General features: G+C 43.8%; 1 protein-coding gene and 2 long non-coding RNA genes across 13 annotated transcripts in view; 1 reads left to right on the top strand and 2 right to left on the bottom strand.

The window, feature by feature from the left end:
- Oma1 (OMA1 zinc metallopeptidase) overlaps positions 1-4,724 on the bottom strand; it is a 59,995-nt gene extending 55,271 nt beyond the window's left edge. For 4 of the 10 annotated variants that reach the window (XR_867888.1, XM_006503302.3, XM_006503301.3 and 1 more), the window contains exon 1: positions 2,716-2,805. Coding sequence is in view for 1 of the 10 variants with exons in the window: in XM_006503303.4 (XP_006503366.1) it covers positions 2,716-3,120 (405 nt within the window). In the remaining 9 variants the exon portion in view is untranslated. Of the gene's footprint in view, positions 1-260; positions 2,119-2,600; positions 2,663-2,715 lie in introns of those variants that run through there. The other 6 variants (XM_030253714.1, XM_006503299.4, XM_006503303.4 and 3 more) reach the window with 5 other exon arrangements.
- On the top strand, positions 2,877-13,763 carry Gm36523. Of its 2 annotated transcripts, none has more exons than XR_867961.2 (6): positions 2,877-3,127; positions 4,441-6,796; positions 7,869-7,993; positions 8,649-8,790; positions 9,176-9,316; positions 12,823-13,763. It is a non-coding gene; the product is annotated as a predicted gene, 36523 (long non-coding RNA). The 2 variants fall into 2 exon arrangements; XR_376478.3 differs by having other exon boundaries at positions 2,877-3,131.
- 4930456L15Rik (RIKEN cDNA 4930456L15 gene) lies at positions 4,767-25,640 on the bottom strand. The gene is made up of 4 exons (NR_045887.1): positions 24,887-25,640; positions 18,896-18,974; positions 6,984-7,087; positions 4,767-5,014 (listed from the first exon to the last, which is right to left on the bottom strand). It is a non-coding gene; the product is annotated as an RIKEN cDNA 4930456L15 gene (long non-coding RNA).

Here is a 25,640-nt window from a genome sequence, read left to right as displayed (position 1 = left end):
TTCTACAAACCACGTTCCCAACTATACAGACTTAGCCTTAGGATGTTAACATCCAGAAAAACCAAAGGTCACTTTAAGTCAGCCCTGCCAATCTACCTCACTACCTCAGCCCAGCTCATCCTACTTTTGGGCCCCCGAGTTAGAGATTTTACTATATTGTAACTACCTCACTTTAGTTCACTACCAACCCCTCCTCTAAGGAACCTAAAGCAATCCCTCAGGAAGGCAAATCAAACCAGGTGGGCAGTGGTGGCACATACCATTAATCCCAGCACTCAGGAAGCACAAGCTGGCAGGGATCTCTGTGAGTTCAAGGCCACCCTGGTCTACAGATCGAGTCCCAGGACAGCCAAGCCTACAGGAAGAAACCCTTTCTTTAGAAATGAATTAAGATACATTGCTCTGATCCATAACCAAGATGATATGCTAATCTACAAACAGCAGGACGTGCTACTACCTGCAAGAGCCCTGAAGCTGAGAAGAGCGAGCCTGTACTCTAGCACTTGAGTCACAGAGCTGTTCAAGACAATTTAAAAACAAAACTTCAGTCCAACAGGGTAACAGGAGAAGCAAAGTCCAATGCCAAAAGCAACACTACATAAGACTTCCTATAGAATGTTCCCTGTGCTGTCCACTATGGCAGCCCTGGCGTGTGGCTAGGTGCATATGAGGAGCACAATTTGTACTCTGCTTCATTTTTATTAAAATGAATAAGAGGACAGCTCTGCACAGTGCGGGTTAGTGTGATAGATGCAGGCAAGCTGCAGCAAGGCCAGGCAGATGTGAACAGTCACACAAAGGAGGCCCAACTATATAACAAAATTTGTTTTTTATGTTGCCAAATGTTACAAACGTTTCTGCAAACGCTACAAATTCAGTCTTAATGTGAAATTTACCTATTTTAAAATGTTGCCAACCAAATTAATAAAAGTTGATCATCTTAACCAAACATTCCTGTATCTCATTGGTTAAGGATTGTTTTAGTCATTGATTCATTAATTCATTGATAAATCATTATAGGAATGAATGCTACAAGTCAGACGCCACTCTGTGTAGCAGATAAAAAGCAAAGACAAGACAAAAATGCCTGCCCAATCAGTAAAGCTAGTAAAGACAAACACACGAATAGATACAGATATAAGTCTTATAAAAAGCCTACGTGAAATTCAGGGGGCAGAACGGTGTTTATGAGGAATCCAGTATTTCCTCTTTCTGGGCAATTTAAGTGTTTACAGGGTATGTTACTTTGTGAATCCTAAGCCAAGCAAGCTCTTCTGTAATTTCCACTGGTTATCTGTGAGCTTTTCAATAAACTTCCTAATGTTGCTTCCAGCTTCCCAGTTCCAAAGGCACCTTCTCCAAGCCTCCTTCATCCACTGCTAAATGACAGAACATCTAGTGTATAGATATCCCCCCTCAGAAAATAAACTCTCTTCCAAATGTCATGCACCCTATTCGAACTGCTGGGATCTATCTGCTCATGAGAAAAGTGCTCATTTCAGAGCAGGTGCAAACATATTTAACGTAGTCTACCCATAGAAGGTAAAAACAAAAGCTCCAAACACTAGGTACATAATTAAAATCATTAGCATTTCTAACACTGGCAATCAAGTGCCATCCAGAATAGAAACCGTAGTTGTTAATCCGTAATCACTGATTAATCCTTCAAAAAAAAAATGTTTTTAATGGGGAAAGAAATCTGTTTATACATTTTCAAAGAGCCAGTCACTACACTACACAGCACCTAAGAAGAACTGGGACTGACGTGTGCTCTTCAAAGAACTGTGGCAGGCCAACAAACATAGCTGGCAGACTTGTAGGATTAGGAAATTAATGATGTGAGAAAATTACACAATTTGGATTGCTAGCCTCTAAGAACATTTCAAACCCTTAGTTCTTCAAGTGCCATCTCAGAATGAGCAAGTAGTGCGCACTCACTCGCACTCACTGCTGATGGCTAGGAGACAGTTTTAACAACTCTTACTGAAAACTACAATTTCTTCTCTAGTTTCTATGGAAACAGCTGTCAGATTGGCAAAAATAGGACATGCACTTTAAAATAATCATTCCAGCTAAGTACACATGATGGACAGCTTCTTAAAAAAAAAAAAAAAAAAAAAAAGTAAGTTATCAGGGTTGGCTCTTAAGCTTCCAAATGTCACACCGCACCCCTGCATCTTGGCTCGGGATGATGCCTATGAAGTTAAATCCTTTTAAGAGGGCTCCAAGACCTTGAGAGACGCTAGGAGGCGATGAACTCCTAAATTCCAAATGTGGGGTTTTCATCTGCTGGGACTAACATTTCTGGCGGAGGTTTGCCCCAGCACAGTTGCTCCCCGTCACACCGCGAGTGCTAAGTATTATAACAAGTGATCCTTGAATACAAGTTTTTGAGGAAACCAATGAGCTCCCTGGAACTGCTCCGACTGCGCTAATGCTGCGAGCTGGGGCAGGAGAGCATGTGTCGCTCTGCACAAGGACGAGCGGCGAGGCGGAGGGGAGACCCGCACAGGCCAGACCGGCAACGCCTGGAGGAAGCGCCGCTTAGGAGGAAGCCACCACCCGAGGCGGGAGGCAAACTTCCAGAAAGCTCCACCCACCGAGCCGTTCGCCTCGTCCGGCACGGCCTAGGCCCACCGCGGTCCCCGAATCCCCCGGGCCCCGCTCCCCTCTCCGCCCTCCCCGCCCCGCTCTGGAAGAACGCCGAGCCGTCACCGTGAGCGCGCACTGAAGCCACAGCCCGAGCGGAATCCAACAGCCGGCTCCGCGCAGGCGCACACCTTTCCCAAGCCCCGCCCCCTCACTTCCTGCCCTGGGGACCTCTCCGGCGCTTTTTGCTCCGCCCTTGTGAGAGCCAAGTCCGTTTCCCCAGTCCCAGTCCTGGCCGGCTGCGGCTGTACGGACTGTGGCGCCGTCTCGCCCCCGTGTGGTGGGAGGAGGATAGCCCAGATTTAAGCTACCTGCCAGGAACTCTACACCTCCTTGGTACTTGGCATGGCTGTGTTGGATCCATGCAAAACCGTGCCTGCTGTAGTTTCTACACCAGTTCTGCCAAAAGGAAAGCGATTCCAGGGGCTGCTGGAGAACTATGATGCCTTGACTTGAAGCTGCACTGATCATTCTGATCGTAGGTATAACATTAACTCCAGCATCCCGATTACTTACTAACAATCATCCCTCAGTCCTAGATAAAGGTGCATAAAAATAAGACTAAATATGAAAGACTGTTTCACCATGATCGCTCTAGGACACCAGACTTATAAGTGGTCAGCAGTATTCATGACAACAGCTCCTGGAGTGTCCTAAGACCAGATTTCATTGTGGGAATGTTTTACAAAGGAGTGTGAATACTGGCAGGCATGATTCTGTGGGAGCTGCAGCTACCCACCAGAGCCAAAAAAAAAAAAGATGCTTTGTGATTATATGAATTATTCTGGTTTTCTAATAGGCTACCTAAGACACACATTAAAGATAAAAATACTATTTATGTATTCAACTATTTATGTATTCAACAAATATTTATCTAATGTGTGACAGACACTTCATGGTGGTGATCAATATCATATGGTTACTGCAAGGAAGACATCATGAAGCAGGGATTGACAAAGGTGGACAGAGAGCATGACTACACTGAAGGTTTAGGCGTATTCAATCCATCACATCCGCTAGATGGGCTGTGGAAATATTTATAAGCAGTCATAGAGTGAACATGGTTCTACAACCCAATGGGAGCTGGGAACATAACTAGCAGAGTCACCAGTAAGGAAGAGATGAGTCAGACCTTGGGTACCATTGAGGAAAGGGGTAGATGGGTTAAGAGAAAATAGAAGTTGGGAGACAGAACCCTAGAGAACTTAAACATTTTAAAACTCAAACGAGGGCATGGTGGTTTATCTCTTCAGTTCTACCATTTAAGAGGCTGAAACCAGAAGATGACTTTGAATTCAAAACCAGGTTGGCAGATTCCATGGTCAATCCCAGGTCAGCATGGTCTACAGAGTAAGACTCTGTCTTAAAACCTAAAAAAACAAAAACAACAAAAAACAACAACAACAACACAACAAAAGTAAGAAGAGAATTAGATAGATAGAGAAAGCCAAAAGGAAGGGAAGGGGGTTGGGGTGAGTATTCAGTATGCTATAATTAATGGTAACTTACCAATACTTAACTTCATTTAAAGATAGTGATATTTTTCTGGGTATAGTGACACACCCTTCTAGTCCCAGCTCGTGGAAGACTGGGGCAGGAGAAGATCAATGATAACTGGCTGAGACATTTTATGAGCCATTTACATAGTGCCTGCCAGCCCCCTCATTTATATGTTAGACATGTAGACATGTTTTGTTTCTTACATGTAGTTCTTGGTCATGGATGAAAATGAGGTTCCAGTCTCTGACATTGGTCACTTCCTTTTTTTCAATATTTATTTCCTTACATAAGTGTTTTGTACGTGTGTAAGTCTGCACACCGGAAGAAGGCATCAACGATGAATTGCTATGTGGTTGCTTGGAATTGAACTCGGGACTTCTGGAAGAGCAGCTGTGCTCTTAACCACTGAGCCATCTATCAAGCCCTGACATTGGTCACTTTCATATGCTTATCTTTCTTAAAGGACTTCAGCTCTGTATTTTTGTTGGTGGTTTTGGTTTTTTATAATATAAGATTTCTGTTATTTGAGAATTTCATATATGCCTATAATGTATTTCTATTATATTCCAGGATGACCCCATATTCCCTTCACAATTTCGTGCCCTCTTTTTTTTTTTCAGTAACCCACTGAGTTTAATTAATGTGGCCCATACACACATGTGGGGTGGGAAACCCAATGAGTGATTGACCTACCAGAGAACACCCTCTACCACCACCTCCCCAGTGGGGAGGGGAACCCCCTCCTCCAGCAGCCGTCAATAGCTCCCATGCAGAGTCAGTGGTCTTCATCTGAGCCCCTTCCACTCCATGCTGGACCATTGACTGGCTTGGTCTTCTGCAAGTCTTACACAGGCTCCCACAGCTGCTGTAAATACAATGGTCCTGTCATATTTAGATGACACTGTTTCTCCCCAGTCTGCCCTGACCTCTGACTCATACAATCTCCCCACCTCCTCTTCAGTGATATTCTCTGAACCTTAGAGGAAGGCGTATGATGTAGATGTCCCCATTCGTGTCTGAACAAATCACAGCCACTTGCTCTTTGCACTCTGAACAGAGCACAGGTGATATGGAGGAACAAACAGACAGATACTTGGGGAAGGGGTGGGAAGAGAAGACAGAGGAAGATGTGGAGAAATGGATAATTAACATTGGGATGCTTGGGGGAGAACATGGAAACCTCGACAAACTTCTTAAATATGTACTTAAATGGAGCTACCCAACACCGTGGAAAATGTTCTTTCCAGAAGTCACAAATAAACTACCCACTGACAGGTATGGATATTCCCCTTGAGTGGTTGGACTTGGGACTCCCAGAGACCCCTCAAACACAGGCTATTGACATTGCTTTTGGTTTCTCACCAGAACTTGATAAGACCCTATTGCAGAAGATATCACACATTTTGATGACAAAACTTAGAGAAATCCACCTGTGCTGACCTAGAAATCCTTCCCTGCTGGATAGCTTTCATAGTTCTGGAGTGCTGGGGGAGAGAAGCCATCAACAAGGTTGTGGGGCAAGTGGACTATGCCACCAGGCAGAAGAACTGGTAAGGTTGGAGGAGGTTCAAAACCCCCCAGGAGATCTCATAATTGAGAGCAGCAGGCATGGAACCAGCTCCCAGCCAGGCTCTACCTGTCCTGCAACACATGACCATGTCACCCCACTGAGAGGACAATGACAAATGATCATATCATGTAGCATAAAAGCCTGGGGTTCTTCATGCTAGTTAGGTATCTAGATAAGGCAGAATGTTCACTCAATGAGCTTCCCGTCCTAGCTGTTCCTTCCTGCAAGAGATAGTTAATCTCTGGTTCACCCTGAGTAAGGTGTGTGCATTGACATCTTCCATAACAATAAAGCAGTTTGAACAACCAAGAACTAGTCTCCATCAAGGATTGTCTCCTTCATTAAGGATCACAGGAGCTTGCGGTTGGGGGCTTCATTGTAAAGTACAGTGCCTAAATCTCTCAGAGAAGGCCTTCTCTCTTCCAGCCCCTCTATACACTCAGCACTCACTCAGAACCAGATCACTCTCAACTACTCGAGGTCCCCAGTGGCGTCTTGGTTCACAGGAGATTGAGAACAACAGCATCTGTCCCAGACCTCCCTGTTTCCCATCTGGAGAAACACAAAACGTGGGCGGGACACCTATCATAGGCTGTGTTCTGCCTCCTCTGAGCAGCTTGTTGGTGATGCTCTCAGCACCCCAGTGGTGAGGCAGATTCACAGCCCAACATAATCTTGCCCAGGTGTGAGTCTGCAAGGCATAGTAATGACCAGCCATGGGTACAACAGTGGCATGAAAATCATGGGGGCAACCAATTCTTTCTGATTGGATTTAAGGCTCATTGTACAGAAGCAAAAACATGCCTCATACTATAAGTCTAGCTGGAAAATTGGCTGAAGAGCTCATAGGCCCTAAGGATGAGCCTACCATTCCATTGCTAAATGGACACGTGATCAAACTGACTTCTAAATACATTTCTCTAAACCTACAGATTAGGGCATCTGCCACTTCTCATCTGAGACGTGCCTGTGAGGTGGGCAGTGGTTAAGACAAAGGCTCAATCTTGTTGCCTTTGTCTTCATCCTACTCTCCTGCCTCAGTTCCCCACTGAGAGCTTCTGATGAAGCTGAAGGATGGTGAGTAGTGATCTATAACTTCTTCCATTCTGATAAGAGGACCACAGCGTGTCTTATTTGATTCCCCAGGGGAAGATAAGGCTTTGGATGGCCTGCATCATAGGAGCTTGGTTTGAACTTTCACACATTTAAAGACACACATGTCAAAAATATTTGAAGTGTCTAAGAAGCAGTCACATCATCATACCAAAAATGGTTCCATGAGAGGCAAGAGCCAAGAAAGCCATGGTCATGATTGTCCCAGAAGCCATCTTTGCCCAGCTTGCTCTCGAGATGAGATTCCTTGAGTTCCTGGTGGGAAGAGGCATACTGATGGTTATATAATTGAGAATATAAAAAAATCTTGGATAGAATAAGGAAAGTAGTAATCATGAAATAACAAAAGTACCTCAGAAAGAATAAGAAAACCAAACGAAAGGTGGCAAATGCTGACTGATTTATAAAATAGGGGCTATCTTTGTATTTAAGAAGATAAGACAGACATCCTTCTGTTCCCTCAGAGGAAAAAAAATAAGGGTTTTCAGCATTTTGTTTCTATAGTCAGCCATGTCTTTAAGACTGAGACTGTGACATTCAAAGGGGTAAGCAAAGGTTTTATTTCAGATAAGGACTTTTGGGGGTCTTTTAATCTAGGTAGGACAGGTCTTTATTCACCCTGAGAAAGTGTCACCAAACATCAGAAGATGTTCATAACCTTGGCAAGGCTCACCTATTAGCATTGCTTTTGCTACTATTGTTTATAAACATCCTAGAGAGTACAGATTCTAACAGCCACATGTTACAGATCTGATCTGCAGAAGTAAGCTGTGGGTCTGAATGATCCCTAACTTCTAGGTAAGGATTCCCAATGTTGTGCCTTGTTATTGGACCATGTATGGAACAATTCCCAAAGCTGAAATTAACATCAATAATTCTCTTCATTTGGAGATATTTTATCCAACATTTGTTAGATACATAGAAATTTGAACAAACAAGTTCGTTTAGTAAGGACTTCAAGGTTATTGATTCAGGCAAAGAACAAAGCCCTGATATTGAAAAGAAAAATAACACTTTTTGTCTGCTACATCAAAAGTTACCCAAGGTGCTCCAGTGGCAGTCTACCATGGCTTGAGCAGGTGTTTTTCAGGGGACTTCAGGCAGAATCCATCTGTAATGGCCGCCATCACTGAAGCTGAAGGCCCACTCTCCCTTTGGAAGGTAGGGCACCATCCTTTCCCTAACAGTGATTTCCCTCTTTGCAAAGGGGATAACGCCTTGTTTATAAGAACTCTAAAGAGGGCAGTTCTTTTCCAGGGCCCTTGTTTTCCCGCAACTCTGTGAGCACTGCCCCTTTAACATCCTCTCTCTGAAACCTGGGGTTCTCTAAGGTATGCGATGGTTACCTGCCTTTCCTTGGACCTATTAAGCTGCCTCCATTCTATCTCTGTTTTTGAGAACACCAAAAGCCAATTTATAAGTTAATTTCTGTTAAAATATCTTTTTAACAGGTATATTTTATATCAGTAGCTGCCCATGTCCTCCTCCTCCTCCTCCTTAAATTTAAAATCCAGGTCAGACTAACCCAAAGATAGAGTCAAAAAATATCAGAAGTGACATCTTAGCACAAAGCTCTTCCCTTCATAGTCACGTCCTGGCAGGCAGATCTCTTTGCACCGGCTTTCACCGCTACTCACTTGCAGAGGTCCAGTCAGCTCTGTCCGGATGCTGACTTCGTGTGGGCCTTGCTATTTGCTTTAGCTGACAGAGTATGGCAGACGTACTGGTCATTGACTTCTGGAGCCTGGCCTCAAGAACTCTTACAGTTTCCGCCTTCATCCTTTTTTGTTGTTTTGCTTTGTTTTTGTTTTTGAAGACAGAGTTTCTTTATATACCCTGACTGCCCTGGAACTGGCTCTGTAGACCAGGCTGGCTTTGAACTCATGGAGATCTGCTGCCTGGGCCGTTGGACTACTTTCTGCTGACCCTCAGAATCAATGACACAGACTCAGGAGCAGGTGAGAAACACCACAGCAAGCTTGTCTGAATGCTGTTGCAAGCTCCTTTAATACTCTCCACCTGTGCCCCATTGGTCCCAAGAAAGTGTCTCCTCTAAACAGCAGTTCCCGATTGGCTGGCATTGTCTGCATCAATCCTTGGTCTCTCAGGAAGTCCTCAATTAGGTCCTCCTGCAGAAGATGCCTTTGTGGCTGCACAGCTACCAGAGTTTACACAGAGGTGGCAGCCACCATCCCTCCTACAGAGATCCACCGGCCTCTGCCTCCCCAGTGCCAGTGTTGTTGTTGTGTGCACCAACAACATCTGGCTCCACCTTCAGCATTTAACATTGCTATCTTGCAATGCTGTAAATGGATGCTACACAAATTCGTTGGGTACTTACAGGATGCACAGAGAAGAACTGACACTATAGACAAGAACTTTCACTGATGTCCGGGAACCTGATGGCACTGCATTTTACTTTCCACAACAACAAAGGTTCAGGGACAACATTAAGGACATCCATAGAACCCTGAGACTTAACAGGTAACTTATTTAATATCACTAGGTTTTAAGGTACCTTGTTATAAAATAAATAAACAATTAAGTAATTAAGAAAATTTTATGTCATACCCAAAAGACAGATCTGAGGTTCATAAAACATCTCTGTTTTCTCCCCCATCATGCCCATATTAATAACATTTATTTCCCTGCCCATCATTATTATTGTCTCTTTATTGGCATAATGGAACTGACAATTAAGCGTACCCTATGGAGCTGCCAAGGCTGGGGATTTTTGTTCTAAAATCCCAGGTCCATTATTTGGAATTGGGTCTGAGTAGTTTTATGTGACTGTTAACTTGTGTGAGCACAGATGGACCACACACACAAACACATAACCATGTGTCTTAGTTAGGGTTTCTCTTGCTGTGAAGACACACCATAACCAAGACAACTCTTATAAAGGAAAGCATTTAACTGGCACTGGCTTACAGTTTCAGAGGTTTAGTCCATTATCATCATGGTGAGAAGCACAGTGGCCTATAGGAAGACGTGGTGCTAGAGAGGTAGCTAAGAGTGCTACATCCAGATTGGTAGGCACAGAAAGAAAAAGGAGTCACTAGGCCTGGCTTGAGCTTCTGAAACCTCGAAGCCCATCCCACACCTACTCCAACAAGGCCACACCACCGTTAGTGCCACTCTCTGTGAGTCTATGAAGGCCATTTTAATTCAGACCACCACACCATGCATAAGGACAGACTTAACAACCAAAGGCTTTGAAGCTTTTATTCACATCTATCATTTGTCAGGTTTTTAAAAATCTTTTACTTTTTATGTGCCTTTCACCTGCACGCGTATATGTGTACCATGTACATGCCTGGTTCCTGCAGACAGCATTAGGTGCCCTGGAACTAGATATACAAGCAATTGTAAGCTGCCATATGGGTGTTAGGAATTGAACCAGGGTCCTCTGGAAGAGCAGTCAGCACTCTTAACTGCTGAGCCCCTCATTTGTCAATGTTAAATTAGACCATTATCTGATTACCTTCTCAATAGCATTATACAATCCTTAACCCAATATCTGGACTTCCAAAGCCAGGACTCTTCACATAAATGAAGTGGAAGGCTTTGGGTCATAGAGACACTGCACCTAACCTGATTACTTTTAGTGCTTAACATGGTGGACAGGCATCAACAGCTCAGCTTTGAGATAGCTATCTTGTTTTCTTTAGTCTTAAATCAGACAACAGAAGGTTCTTGAAAACATTGGGCTTTGTTAAAAGAGGAGAGCTCAGGCAGACTGGCAATACATCTTATGCCTTAAGATCACAATTGTGAGTGAACAATAATCCTAGACTTGATGTCTTTATTGCTATCTCTGTCTCTGTCTCTCTCAGTCTTTCTCTCTCTCTCTCTCTCTCTCTCTCTCTCTCTCTCTCTCTCTCTCCCTCTCTCTCTCTCACTCTTGCTCTCTCTCTCTCTCTTGCTCTCTCACTCTCACTCTCGCTCTCATTCTCACACTCTCTCTCTTGACTCAGTAACACTGCCCTTTCCCTTCACATACAGAAAAGTTTCTCTACCTTCTGCCTGGCCCCAATTGCTGAGATCCTATTGTCTGTAACTTTCATCATACAAAGAAAAATTATCACAAAGTTATTTGACAAACGTATATATCCATCATTTCATGTATACTACAGCATCAATAAAAAATTTCACAATTATCATTTATAAATTAGGAATATTATTGGAAAATAATCTAGCACTGTTAATCTAACAAAAGTATTTTAACATACATTTTTAGAGATATTTTGATTAGCATAAAGCAGTTTTAGGTATTCTTGTTTTTCTGTCACCTTTGACTATTAAAGAAAAATGAAATAAAAACCTAGTTTCTTTCTAGAACCTATTTTGGGAGAAAATTACTATCAAAATTATACTGCCAATGCTAAATGTTATTGATTAGCAAAACCTCCATATTATGGAGCTGGAGGGATGGCTCAATGTTACTGGCACAAATTGCTTTTACCTAGGATCCAAGTTCAATTCCCAACACTCATGTGAGGCACCTCACAACAAACATCCCCAAGGTGGTCTTTCGGACACATCTGGACTTTATGGGCATTCATGTGCACAATTAACAATAGTTGTTAAAAATAGTTTTAAACGCTTATAGTTCAATGGATGTTGTCCTAAATAAGCAAATAGCATTTAAGAATATTAAGATTTTAGGAAGATTACTTAATAGACCCCATTTTGATAGATTTTAGAAAGCTAAGAGTACCTAAGTTTATAAAACTTTCAGGCCTTTGACTCTATCCCCCAAGCACTTTCATTCTCTCTCTCTCTCTCTCTCTCTCTCTCTCTCTCTCTCTCTCTCTCTCTCACACACACACACACACACACACACACACACACACACACACACTAATCCAACATGACAAAAGTAGTAATTTTACTATACAATTTAAAAATGAAGAGGCCACAGGATTTGCTAATCAGTTATTTTGAAAAACTTTAGGAACAGAAAAAGTCTTATCCATGCTGTCTTAGGCACAGAATGATGCACAATTACTTAAGAATTTTACGTTGAGCAGTCAGGACACAATTTCATTAAATCAGGTTATATTTTGTCAAACAAAGAAGAAATATTTTATCTCTATTCTTTGTAGGTGTACAAGGTTAAATCTTGGGAGATCTGTAAGCCTGCCTTTCTGATAAGGGTGCTATTTCCGTGGGTACCCTCAGTTGGTCGTTGGCCCCCTCCTGCTTTGGGAATAAGAACAAGGAGCTTTCTAGTGTAAGGGCTCTGCAACATTACTTACAGGACATAAGCTGGAGGCTGTTCATTACAGTCATCTGTGCAGTGCCCTGGCCTTTGCATGTCAGCAGGGCTGGCCTCTGTCCTTCCACCTCTCAGGTTTATCAGAGATGAATCTGACCCATGCACGAATACAATGATTTGGTCCCAACTGAAGTTTTCTATGGATGTCAGGCAGGGACCGACTGCTGGATGAAATGTTATCTCAGGAGAGCCTGATCCTTAGATGTGCTTCAGGCTGGTGAATTTTCTGAAGTTTTCAGAAATAGGGCAGGATTTTCTGTCCTTGCTTATGTAACCTTCCTGACCTTATCATTGTTAGCAGGATTCTCAGTATAATTTTTCATCCCTGTGATGAGACTCTCCTTCATCATCCTACATCTATGCATCCCTGTTGGGATGTGAGAATCCCATTCAGGGAGTTTCTGGCTTGGGACCGCCCATAGTGCAAACAGATGGTCTTGGGGACTTGAGCCAATAGTTCATCCACATGCCTTCTAGCTTCTTCCTGATCCTCTGCTTTTCTCCAAGGGCACACAAAACTGGGGTGAGGAGTGCAGAGCAAAATTAATCAGAATGGTGAGAGAGGTGAGAATCCATTGCCCTGCTGACCTGTGCCCCTCACTCCCCAGAGCTGGACAACCCAGGACATCCAGACCCTAAAAAATGCTTGGCCTAGCCTACCAGGCAATGCTCCTACTTTGCTTTTTACTTTTGTCTCTGATTCTATTAGAGCTAGCCTTTGAATCCTCAGTCCTGCCAGGGGATGGTCCTGAAGCACAGATCAAGACTCATGAACCCTGGTGGAAACAACAGATGAAACCACCAAGTGTCCAGGTCCAGACACTACAGGCGATGGAGTCAGCCTTCACAACACACTGCATCCTCCCCACTCTGGCCAGAGCCCAATTCCCAGAGTAAGGATGGTTCTCTGTGGTATCACCTGGGTATAAAGAGGCCATGGGCTCTATGATGACTATTCTTGGTTGTCATCTTGGCTACATCTGGAATTAACTAAAGCCCAATGGGCTGGGTGCACCTGTAAGGATTATTTTTTCTTGAAGACCCACTTCTAATCTGGATCTTTGAGGTGGGAAGATCCACCTTTAATCTGAGCCACACCTTCTGCTGAAAAGTCGTATAAAGGACATAGAAGAAAGGAGCTTTACTCTCTGCCTGCTTGGTCTTGATGTCATTGGCCAGTTCATGGCATTAGAGCCCGTGTCTTCAGGATTCTGGTGTATACTGAAAACCAGCTGAGACATACAGCCTTGGAGACTGAACACCTACTGTATTTTTGGATCTTCCATCGGTAGATAACCATCGTTGGAGTAGCTGGACCACAGCCCATAAGTCTCACTAATACATGCCCTTTCTAGAGAGATTCAGTCAGCTCTACTCCTCTAAAGAACCTGCACAACACAGGCATGAACTGCAGCAACTACCATGGCTATCGCATGCCCGAGCTGGGTCATCAAGACTGTCCTGAGAGCAAATGAGAAAAGGGAGTGGAGATGGGCAACTACTGGCAGTTTAAGAGCATTTGGGGGAGCAGTAGTGTTGTGGGACCCAGTAGTTAGGCACGCTGTGGATGTGGACCCATCTGGAGACTCTTCTTCTCTCCTGACCTTGTGGTATCAAAAACTGTGAAGAAAGTTGGATTCAGTATCCCCAGGCTGTTGTCAAGTCTCCTTTCACATCTGTCTGACACCATGCCCACAATCTCCCCAGCTGGGACCCTGGTATCCCTGTGCTTTGGAGGGAAAATGAAAGATGAAGATGAAGGAGGAGAGGAGGGAGGGAGGCATGTAAGGAGGGAAGGAGGGATGCAGGCAGACAAACACAAACATCCTAGCCTCTTTTAAGGACAGTAAGAGATTACAGACATAAATATTATCAGTCTGGTGACTTACGAACTTTTATAGACTGATGCTGAGGTCTACAAGGCACTGTTGTGACTTCCGGGGACACACAGATAGTGGTAGAAACAGATGATGTATTAAGAAAAAGCACTTCTGAGCAACAAAGCAGGTCAGAGACCTGGGAAGTTAGGAACTTGATGGCACTGGGCCCCATCAGCCCCTAATGTGTAGACCTTGGTGAGGGTAGGAAAGGGGCAGGGTTCCAGACTTTTTCTCTGTCATATGTTCCTTTCACAAGCTAATCTTGATGCCTCTTTCTCCACACTACCTTCCTGTCACACCAAGATATGTGTCATGAAACCCACTTCACTGAAGTCCCCTGTACCTAACCCATACATACTCCAGCACCTCTGAGGCCATGTGTGCCTAAGATATTATTCCATGCCCTGGGGTGAGGAGTGTGCAGGCAGAAGGGAGTGGCCTCAATCTCAGGAAAGTGTCTGAGAACCTCCTCTACCATCAAATGTTAATAAAGCCAACCTCATTGAGGGTCTGCTAGGGACGTCACCATTGCTCTGATGTCAAGATGCTAGGACCACACCATGCCTGAAGGGTGACAATCCACAACAAGATATGTAGATAAATTACAAAAGTAATACAAGAACAGTTGTGACTGAAACACAAAATTCATAAGAAGAATGTTATAGATATCCTCACTTCTAATCATGTTTGTTGTTGACATTCAAGGGAGAAGAACTTTTTGGCCATGTTTGCATGTGTACACTTGTGTATACAAGTATGTATATGAGTCCAGAGAACAGCCTTGGGTGTTGCTACTCAGGCACTGCCCACTTGGTTTTTGATTTGTTGTGTTGTGTTGTGTTGGTTTTGTTGTGTTGTGTTGTGTTTCATTTCGTTTGAAATAGCATCTCTGATTAGCTTAGACTTAGACCAAGTAAACTAGACCTTCCCAGTCTGACTGCAAGCTGACACTATGGCTCTTGGCCCTTTTCTACCTGGGCTTGGGGAGGATACAGCTCAGACCCTTGGTTTTGCAAAGTAAGCATGTTATTGGCTGCACCATCTCCCTAGCTCTAATTTAGAAAAGCCCTCACTGAGGGAATGGCCAACCAATAGCTGGCCCACCTTGAGTTCCATCCCATTGGCAAGCACCAATCCTTAACACTATTAATGATACTCTGTTATGCTTGCAGACAGGAGCATGTTGTCCTCTGAGAGGTTCCACCCAGCAGCTGACTCAGACAGATGCAGACACCCACAGCCAAACAGTGGATGGAGCTTGGGGACTCTTATGGGAGAATAGGAAGAAGGATTATGGGCCAGAAATGGATAGGAACTCCCCAGGAAGGCCAACAGAGTCAACTACCCTGGACTCTTGGGGCTCCCAGAGACTGAACTAGAGAGCATACACAGGCTGGATACACAGGCAAGGCCTTCCAGCACATATGTAGCAAATGTGCAGCTTGGTCTTCATATGTGTCCTGAACAACTGGAATGAAGGCTATCCCAAAAGTTGTTGCCTGTATGTGCTATATGTTCTTCTAGCTGGGCTGCTTTGTCTGGTCTCTGTGGGAGAAGTGCCTAGCCTCTCAGAGACTTGAAGTGCCAGGCTGGGGGGGGAGGGGGAATCCCACCCCCTCAGAGGAGATGGGGGGGAGGGGATGGGTGAAGGATTTTAGGAAAGGGTGACCAGGATGTGGGCAGTGAGTGTGATGTAAAGTGAATAAGTAAAATAAAAAAATTAAATTAAATTTAGAAGAAAAAGAAGAGATTTTGCTGAGCTTGGAGCATACCTATAATCCTAGCATCTGGGAGTCTGTGGCAAGAAAATTGAAAGTTTGAGACTTGACCTGGGCTAGAGTCATGATAAGAGGAAAGAAAAGAGTGAGGGAGAGGAGGAGACACGTAGTCCTATTTCTATAGGGCACGCCAACGTAAAAGGTATAAATCAGGTCTCAGCAGCTACAGAAAGACAGATCTCTGACATAAGAAAGTAGCTTGAGCATTGATTAACCCTTTCCACTGCTGTGCAGTATGGGGCCTTGGACCGTGCCACCAGACAGAACTGGTGAGGTGGTAGCAAGTTCAGAACCCCAATAAAACTCCTGAGAGCGGCAGGAGTTCAGATTCCTGTCCTGGAGCATATAACCATGGCAGCAGGTCACATAGCATAGAGCCTAGAGTTCTCCATGCTAATGAGGTATCTAGGGGTCCTAAGTATTTAGCCAATGAGCATCCCTTCCTCCGCAAAAGGTATTTGATCTCTGGTTCACCCTCAGTAAGTCACATGATCCTCATCTGCCATGAACAAAGCAGTTTGGACAAGCAAGGACTGGCTGACTCCTTCATCAAGACCTGGGAGAGGGGACAGCCCTTCATGATCCAGAGCAGTGCCTATGTCTCCTATAGAGGAACCCCCGCCACACTCCTGGCACTCACACCCTCACCCCCCACCTCCTCACCCTCTCCCCCCCAACACTTCCCACCCCTCCACCCTCCTCACCACATTGCCCCTGGATCATTGCAGGCCCACAGGCCCGTTCTCAAATTCTCAACTCCTTGCTGTTCCCGGTGGCGTCTGGGTGCCCAGGAGTCTGAGAACCACAGCTTCTATCGCAGCCCCAGCCGTTTCTCACCTGGAGAAACAGACTGGGAGTGTATCTTAGGCTGCTGCGTTTAGCCTCCCCTGCCTCAGGAGCCTGACACCCCAGCTTCAAGGAAGAAACGCAGCTTAGCATCTCAGTGTTTCGCCTCCCCAAACAGCCTCTCAGTGGCATTCCGACACCCCAGAGGTTCAGCAGAAGTGAAGAACCACGATGTAGAAGTCATTCCACAAATGTATAGTGAAAGCAGAGATAGGTGGGAATTAAAAGTAAAACAAAATGTTTGTACTGGAGGAAGCCTTTGCTTGTTGCTCACGAAGCCCTTATGCTTGCTAAAAGAGCACTGCACAGAGCCGGTGCGTGGACGGGCGCTTCTGACGCTACAGCATACCTGGCTTCCAGCCGGAAAGGCAGCAATTTGGGAGTGATTTTCCAGCCGTGTGTCAGAAGTTTGGTGCTGTTTCAAGTCCTATTGTTTTTAATTTTCAGACATGTAAACTTGGGTATGCTGCCACCAAGTGGGGGGATCTTCTCTAAGAGAACGAATCCCTCTACTTTTATACTTTTTAAAACTTCCATTTGCTCGTGCTCAAGACACACACAGAAGGATAGAGGGACATGAGGCAGGAGGACAGAGAGACAGAAAGGGAAGAGACAGAGAGAAATATATACATCTGTTTATTTGGGGACCCTGTTGCCAAATCTGCCAATGCCCCAACTATACCCCCTCCATCTACTCCTGAGGACACTTTCGGCTTTGCCGAAAATTCCTTTACTTGCGACAGCATCTTGCAAATCATCGCTACCAACTACACTCTGGTTAATGATTCCAATCAAGCCGTTGGTCTTCAGTGTACATGGTTAAACAAATAGTAGCGTCAAACCACCCCATATGTTTTATTATTGTGTTTCTTGTATGATAATTGTGTAGAATAAGTTGAGTCTGTAGAGTTCTTTCATTGTCTATGAGTGACTAGCCGTCTCTAGCCATTTTCCTTTCTTTCTTTTTTTTTTTCTTTATTTTTAGAACCGTTTTTAAAGGTTATTATTATCTGGCCAAAGGATTATTGAACCGAGTAACTCACCACTGTAGAGCAGGTGCTCTGCCTTTGGACAAGACGCCAACTTGATGACTGTTGTACAATACTAAAGAAATGATTTATTTCAGAATTCTTGCCCTTCATGTGGTTTTGTCATTAGTCCCTACTTGCTTAAGTTTTTCTTTTTCCTACTTTGAGGCATCGATATAAGGTACATTCTCAAAATGTTTACCAAGAGAACTCTTGACTGGAAATTCAATCAATTTTTATGTAAGAATCGCATCATTCCTGAGCAATTCTGTAATTCTGTGGTACATGTGAATGATTGTGTGTGTGTATGTGTGTGTGCTATGCCAGTGCCTGGCAAATACAGAAGTAGATGCTCACAGTCATCTATAAGATGGAACACAGGGCCCCCAATGGAGAAGCTACAGAAAGTACCCAAGGAGCTAAAGGGGTCTGCAACCCTATAGGTGGAACAACAATATGAACTAACCAGTACCCCAGAGCTCGTGTCTCTAGCTGCATATGTATCAGAAGATGGCCTAGTTGGCCATCACTGGGAAGAGAGACCCCTTGGTATTGCAAACTTTATATGCCCCAGTACAGGGGAATGCCAAGGCCAAGAAGTAGGAGTGGGTGGGTAGGAAAGCAGGGCAGGGGAAGGGTATAGGGAACTTTTGGGATAGCATTTGAAATGTATATAAAGAAAATATCTAATAAAAAAAAAGAAAAAAAGAATGGATTTTTAAAAAAACTACAAAAGTAATGAACACAATTTTCCATTTAATAGTCAAATATAGGCTGCCCATTTCCATTTAGAGATGCAAACTTCATATGTTTTAAGCTTATTAAAAATTTTCTCCACTTCTATGAGAAACACAAAAGGAAAAATAAATAGCAATAACAGTCGCAAAGTAACTGCCCTTAGCTCTTTCCCCTAGGTCACTGCTCCCCTCTTAGGCTCTCTCCCTGTGCTGCTTCAGCAGAGTGTTATTTGGTAAGTCACTTTGGCTTTGGGTGGCAAGAGCATGTGGGTTAAATGCATTGAAAGTAAGCATGCTGGTCTCAAGATGGGAAAGCTCTGGAAACGCTGGTTTCTATGGCTACAGAGCGCATTGTTATCTTAGCAAGGTGAGGAAAGGAAAGCAAGCAAGCTGAAAGACAAGGGTGCATAGACCTAGGTGATTTGAGGAGGAGCCAGTATTAGAGCTCAGAGTCCTAACCTGCCCTGCCTTTCTGTGCCCCTGCAGATGGATCTGCGTGAGGACCATGCTTACCTGTAGAAGAAATGGAAAAACGTGTTTCTGGGTGGCTGAGGACTGGGATGCAGGTGCGGCCAACAGGCTTGTCCAGGTTCTTTGAAAGAAAAAAAAAACCCTTTGCTCTTTCTGTACAGGAGTTTAGTGAGCTCTCTCAACTTTATTTCTGGTTTTGTCTTCTTATTAACACACTGTTTGAGGTAAGTTCCCTGCTTAATTTCCAGGGAACGTGCCCTTGTGAGGTACAAGAGTTAGGAGACATGATCAAGGCAGCATTAATGGTTAGGTTCCCAACTTGCTGAGGCAGAAGCACCCTGGAAAGGCTAGCAGAAATTCTATCAACTCTTACTGAGACTATAGTATAATTTCAGGTCAGCCTATTAACTCTTTGAACCTTTATTTGATTAGTTGTATAAAAGTGTTCCTTTCCTGTGTAACTCAGTGGTCAGAGGATGTCTCTGGGACTTACCCTTCTACTCAGAGAACTGAAATAAAAGTTCACGCAGACTTGTGAAAAGATCTTTATTCAAAGGGACCTTTATTGAAAACAAACTGATGGAACAGGTCAGAGCCACTGTCAAGTGGGGCAACAGGCCACATGAGCAAAGGTATTTGGGGCCCCAAGTATTTGTTGTTTGAGGCTTCCTATTATAAGGTTCAAGAGAAGGCGTTGGTTGTTAAGAGGCATAGAGAGAGCAGTTCTCTATTTTGATTAACACATCTTTCTGTTACATACCATTTTTCTGCTTCACATATTACTTCCCTCCATGCATCTTGTTTTGATCATATGTGTGCCCAGCTATGCAACAGGCATAAGATGGCAAATGAGTGCTTCTCCCTAAAACTCACTTTGAACAAACTGTTTGCCTTATTGCACAAGTAACCAAAACCAGTTCAGGCCAGATTGGCCTTCCTATTCTTGTACCTGAACATAAGCAGAGAATGCAAGAATCGAGCTAAGTTTGATGGTTATTGAAGAGAAACTTATCCCATTGTTCAGAATTGGGTATGTATGCAGCTTACTTCAGTGCAGATCCTGTCTTAATAAGTTTCCAGATACATGGTTCAGATAGGAGTGTGTATGTTTGCACATCACATGCAGGTAAAGGTCCTAGGCTGCCAAACAGCTTCGGGATGTGTGTGTGTGTGTAACTCAAACCAAGTGGAGTCCCAGGCTGCTAAATTATTCCCCATGCTAGCATAGCCACCTATGCATGGTGATCATACTTTTAAAATCTTCAGATTGCTTTCCTTTGAAACATGACATCTAATCTCAAATTGGTGACAGGCAAATTTGGGAAATATTACAACAAAGAGTGGGTCAGAAGTGTGAAGTCAAAACAGCACAGCCATTGGCTCACTGCATGCATCCCTCACAGCTCTGCTAATCGCCACACCAAGAAAAATACGGAGCCATGTGATTCCATAGAAATAGAGTAGAAGTATCATCAATGAAACTCTCAGAGAGGCTCTGGGAAGCTAGGGCTGCCATGGAGAGGGAGAGGCAACCGGTAGGTAGGTAGGTAGGTAGGTAGGTAGGTAGGTAGGTAGGTAGGCCACACTCTGGTAAATAACCCATCACTTTGAAGGGGGATTAGTAGGAACAGGGAAAGGGATCAGTAAAAATTGAAGTAAGGCAAGAAAGGATAAAGAAGATAGGTGAATGTCATCAAAATACATTATATGCATTTCAGAAAAATGCCACAATAGAATCTATTGTGATGTTTAACGAATATATACTAATCTCTTTTCAATGAAAAGTATAATTTCTATCATTAAAAAAAAAGGATAAAGTGTGAATGGAAGCACATGGACCAAGTTTATATTTAGGTCTCTTTGAGATGCTGGGGGCCAGTGCAGACTTTGCCCATGCTAGGCATCCTCTCTACCATGTAGCTGCATCTCAGAGTCCTTTTCTCACTATTCTGAGGCAAGACGTGGTAGTTTGAATACAAATTTCCTGCCATAGGCCCATAGGGAGTGGCACTATTAGGAGGGATGGCCTCGTTGGAGTAGGTGTGGTATTATTGGAAGGAATATGTCACTGGGAATGAGCTTTGAGGCCTCAGAAGCTCACGTCAAGGCCTAGGGTCTACTGCCTTTTCATGCTGCCACAGATCCCATTGTAGAAGCCCTAGCTCCTTCTCCATTAACCATGTCTGTCTGTACACTGCCATGCTTCCCACCATGATGATAATGAACTGAACTTCTGAACTAGCCCCAATTAAATGTTTTCCTTTATAATAATTGCCATTGTCATGGTGCCTCTTCACAGCAAATAAAACCCTAAGACACAAGGTTTCACCAGGTTTCCTAGGCAATCCTTGAAAGCTCTTGCTTCATCCTCTGGAGTATCTGGGATTAAAGCCTGATCCACTAGGTCCTGCTCAAGGATGAGTTTAAAAACTACTTCTTTTGTGGGCTGTCATAATAAAGCATTAGAGGCCAGGAGGGTAAACAGCAGGCACTTGTGTGTTTTCACAGTTTCTGATGCTAAGCCTTGGAGGGAGGGATGGGTAGGGTTGGCTTTTTAGGCACCTCCATTTTTACTTGAACTCTTAACAGGGGAAGCTGCATATATCCAGTTATAATCACATCCTGAGTTAGCACTTCAACTTCTGAGTCTGTTATGTGGGATGGAGTATCCATTCTATAACATGGACCATTTATCATCTTTGATATACAAGGAAAAAAGATTACAGCAGCTACACTAGAAATGTAAACTGAGGAAGTCAGTCAGTTATCTCATTAGCAAATGGAAGATTTTCAAACGAAGGGGGCAGATTATTTTAATCTTAGCACAATGCTGAGCAGAATGTGATAGAGAGAGAGCAAGAGAGAGAGAGAGAGCGAGACAGAGACAGAGAGAGAGAGAGAGAGAGAGAGAGAGAAGCCCTGCCTCACTGATAAAGGCACATAATGGACGCCTCTCTTTACTTAAGCCTTTGTTTTCTAGGTAACTGTTCAGTTCTGCTGTTAAAAGTTTAAAGACTCCTGGTTTTCCTGAACCCCTTCAACAGGTATTCGAACTTCCTGAGCCGTTTTAGGAACCCTATCATGGTAATAAGACTCATTTTTACATTCAGTCCCAGGGTCAGAAGCACACTGTTAAAATGAAAGTGTGATCTTAAAAGTAGTGTTTTTCTTCTTGAGTTTCCTGTGTTTTGCAGGTTGTATCTTGTATCTTGGGTATTCTACGTTTCTGGGCTAATATCCACTTATCAGTGAGTACATATCACGTGAGTTCTTTTGTGATTGGGTTACCTCACTCAGGATGATGCCCTCCAGGTCCATCCATTTGCCTAGGAACTTCATAAATTCATTCTTTTTAATAGCTGAGTAATACTCCATTGTGTAAATGTACCACATTTTCTGTATCCATTCCTCTGTTGAGGGACATCTGGGTTCTTTCCAGCTTCTGGCTATTATAAATAAGGCTGCTATGAACATAGTGGAGCATGTGTCCTTCTTACCAGCTGGAACATCTTCTGGATATATGCCCAGGAGAGGTATTGCTGGATCCTCCTGTAATACTATGTCCAATTTTCAAAGGAACCGCCAGACTGATTTACAGAGTGGTTGTACAAGCTTGCAATCCCACCAACAATGGAGGAGTGTTCCTCTTTCTCCACATACTTGCTAGCATCTGCTGTCATCTGAGTTTTTGATCTTAGCCATTCTGACTGGTGTGAGGTGGAATCTCAGGGTTGCTTTGATTTGCATTTCCCTGATAATTAAGGATACTGAACATTTTTTCAGGTGTTTCTCAGCCATTCGGTATTCCTCAGGTGAGAATTCTTTGTTTAGCTCTGAGCCCTGTTTTTTAATGGGGTTATTTGATTTTCTGGGGTCCAGCATCTTGAGCTCTTTGTATATATTGAATATTAGTCCCCTATCTGATTTAGGATAGGTAAAGATCCTTTCCCAATCTGTTGGTGGCCTTTTTGTCTTATTGACGGTGTCTTTTGCCTTACAAAAGCTTTGCAATTTTATGAGGTCCCATTTGTCGATTCTAGATCTTACAGCACAAGCCATTGCTGTTTTATTCAGGAATTTTTCCCCTGTGCCCATATCTTCAAGGCTTTTCCCAACTTTCTCCTCTATAAGTTTCAGTGTCTCTGGTTTTATGTGGAGTTCCTTGATCCACTTAGATTTGACCTTAGTACAAGGAGCTAGGAATGGATCTATTCGCATTCTTCTACATGATAACTGCCAGTTGTGCCAGCACCATTTGTTGAAAATGCTGTCTTTTTTCCACTGAATGGTTTTAGCTCCCTTGTCAAAGATCAAGTGACCATAGGTGTGTGGGTTCATTTCTGGGTCTTCAATTCTATTCCATTCGTCAACTTGTCTGTCGTTATACCAGTACTATGCAGTTTTTTTTTTATCACAATTGCTCTGTAGTACAGCTTTAGGTCGGGCATGGTGATTCCCCCAGAGGTTCTTTTATCATTGAGAAGAGTTTTTGCTATCCTAGGTTTTTTGTTATTCCAGATGAATTTGCAAATTGCCCTTTCTAATTCGTTGAAGAACTGAGTTGGAATTTTGATGGGGATTGCATTGAATCTGTAGATTGCTTTTGGCAAAATAGCTATTTTTACTATATTGATCCTGCGGATCCATGAGCATGGGAGATCTTTCCAAAAATGTGGACACTTTGCCCCTTCTTAGAATTGGGAACAAAACACCCATGGAAGGAGTTACAGAGACAAAGTTTGGAGCTGAGACGAAAGGATGGACCATCTAGAGACTGCCATACCTGGGGATTCATCCCATAATCAGCCTCTAAACGCTGACACCATTGCATACACTAGCAAGATTTTGCTGAAAGGACCCAGATATAGCTGATTCTTGTGAGGCTATGCCGGGGCCTGGCAAACACAGAAGTGGATGCTTACAGTCAGCTATTAGATGGATCACAGGGCTCCCAATGGAGGAGCTAGAGAAAGTACCCAAGGAGTTAAAGGGATCAGCAACCCTATAGGTGGAACAACAATATGAACTAACTAGTACCCCGGAGCTCTTTACTCTAGCTGCATATGTATCAGAAGATGGCCTAGTCGACCATCATTGGAAAGAGAGGCCCATCGGTCTTACAAACTTTATATGCCTCAGTACAGGGGAACACCAGGGCCAAGAAGTGGGAGTGAGGGAAGAGGGGAGGAAGGGAGGGGAGGGGGGAACTTTTGGGATAGCATTGGACATGTAAATGAAGAAAATACCTAATAAAAAAAAACAGGAAAAAAAAGTAGTGTTTTTGTTTTGCTTTGTTGTTTTCAAGGCAGGTTTTCTCTGTGTTGCCCTGACTGTCCTAGAACTAGTTCTGTAAACTAGGCTGGCCCTGAACTCACAAAGTCACAGAGATGTGCCTGCCTCTGCCTCCTGAACGCTGAGATTTAAGGCATTTGCCACCACCTCCCAGGGGTTTTGTTTGCTTGTTTGCTTGCTTGTTTTTATAATTTCTCAGTCTACAGTGAACTAACAAGGTTTCTGCTAAGTCTTGCCTTGTGACAGCCTTCGAAGTGCGAGGGCTGTAGATTATAGAGAAAACAGTGATCAGAAATTTCTTGTGTCTAATTTAATTTCTCTATTTTGTTAACCCATACACACACCAAAATTTTTCACTACACAGCTAGCAGTTAAGACCATGTGATGACTTATGCTTATAAGTCCCAGCACGTGGGAGGCTGAGGCAGAAGGGTTGCCATGAGTTCAAGAAAATTCCAGACCAGCCTAGACTATAATGTGAGACCCTGACTCTCCTCTCCCTCTCTCTCTCTCTCTCTCTCTCCCCCCCCCCCTCTCCCATACACATACACACACACCAAACAAAGGAAAAAGCCAACAAACTTAAAACCATAAATCCAAGTTTTCTTTAAACACTATTTTACCAAGTTTAATTTGGCAAAGGCTACATTTTATAACAATTCACCCCACTTGATAGTTCATTCTCCAGAAAGAATCATCATGAAGTAACAATGATCATGGAAGATGCACCAGGATGCTCACCCATGACACGGTCCACTTGGAGACATCCTGCAAATGAGCTGCAGCACTGAGGACAAGATGAGTTGGGGCTCAAATCTCTTCAGTAGGAATCAGTAGGAAGCACACAAAAGAGAGACACATCACCAAGACAGTGAGGTGGCCAGGGAGGGTTCATAGAGGAGGCTTTGCCCTGGGATTTGACAGGCAGGCTCCTGATCAGGGACCCTTGAAAAGAGAGCATTCAGACAAGAGGGAAGAGCTAAGTGCAAAGATATGGCTGGAAATGGGTGGGACTTGTCTGGCAGAAGATGAGGGGGTATGGTGTCACAACGGCAACCTTCTCTTAGTGTTTGTTCTTAGTGAGCAACTCTGAATCTTCTGTGCAATGGCTTTTTCACTAAGTGGAGAGGAATACATAGGAAAGGTAGATGGAGCCATGTCTTGCAGTGGCTGTCGTCTGAAAACCTGAGGGCCCATTCTGCAGATAAGGTGGAGCAAGCCATGGCTCGTGGGCTAGAGTTGGACCTGACCATTGTCTTACAAGAAAGGCTGCTCAGATGGCTTTCTGAATGATCAACATTTAAAGGTTGAGGACCACAGTGAGAGGTAGGTAGATCCAGGGTTAGGAATGCTGCTGTGACCTGATGAGAGAAAGCAGAGACCTGAAGGGCTAGAGGACAATGGGTTCAAAGAAAGGGTGAAAGGGGATTTGCCCCTGTGTGAAAGCACAGCCCCCAAAGCTACTCCCAAAGCAGGGGGACAGCTTTGTTCTAAT

The sequence above is a fragment of the Mus musculus genome, chromosome 4 (assembly GCF_000001635.26).
Source record: "Mus musculus strain C57BL/6J chromosome 4, GRCm38.p6 C57BL/6J".
Taxonomy (NCBI): domain Eukaryota; kingdom Metazoa; phylum Chordata; class Mammalia; order Rodentia; family Muridae; genus Mus; species Mus musculus.
This window is presented reverse-complemented; position numbering and strand designations above follow the sequence as displayed.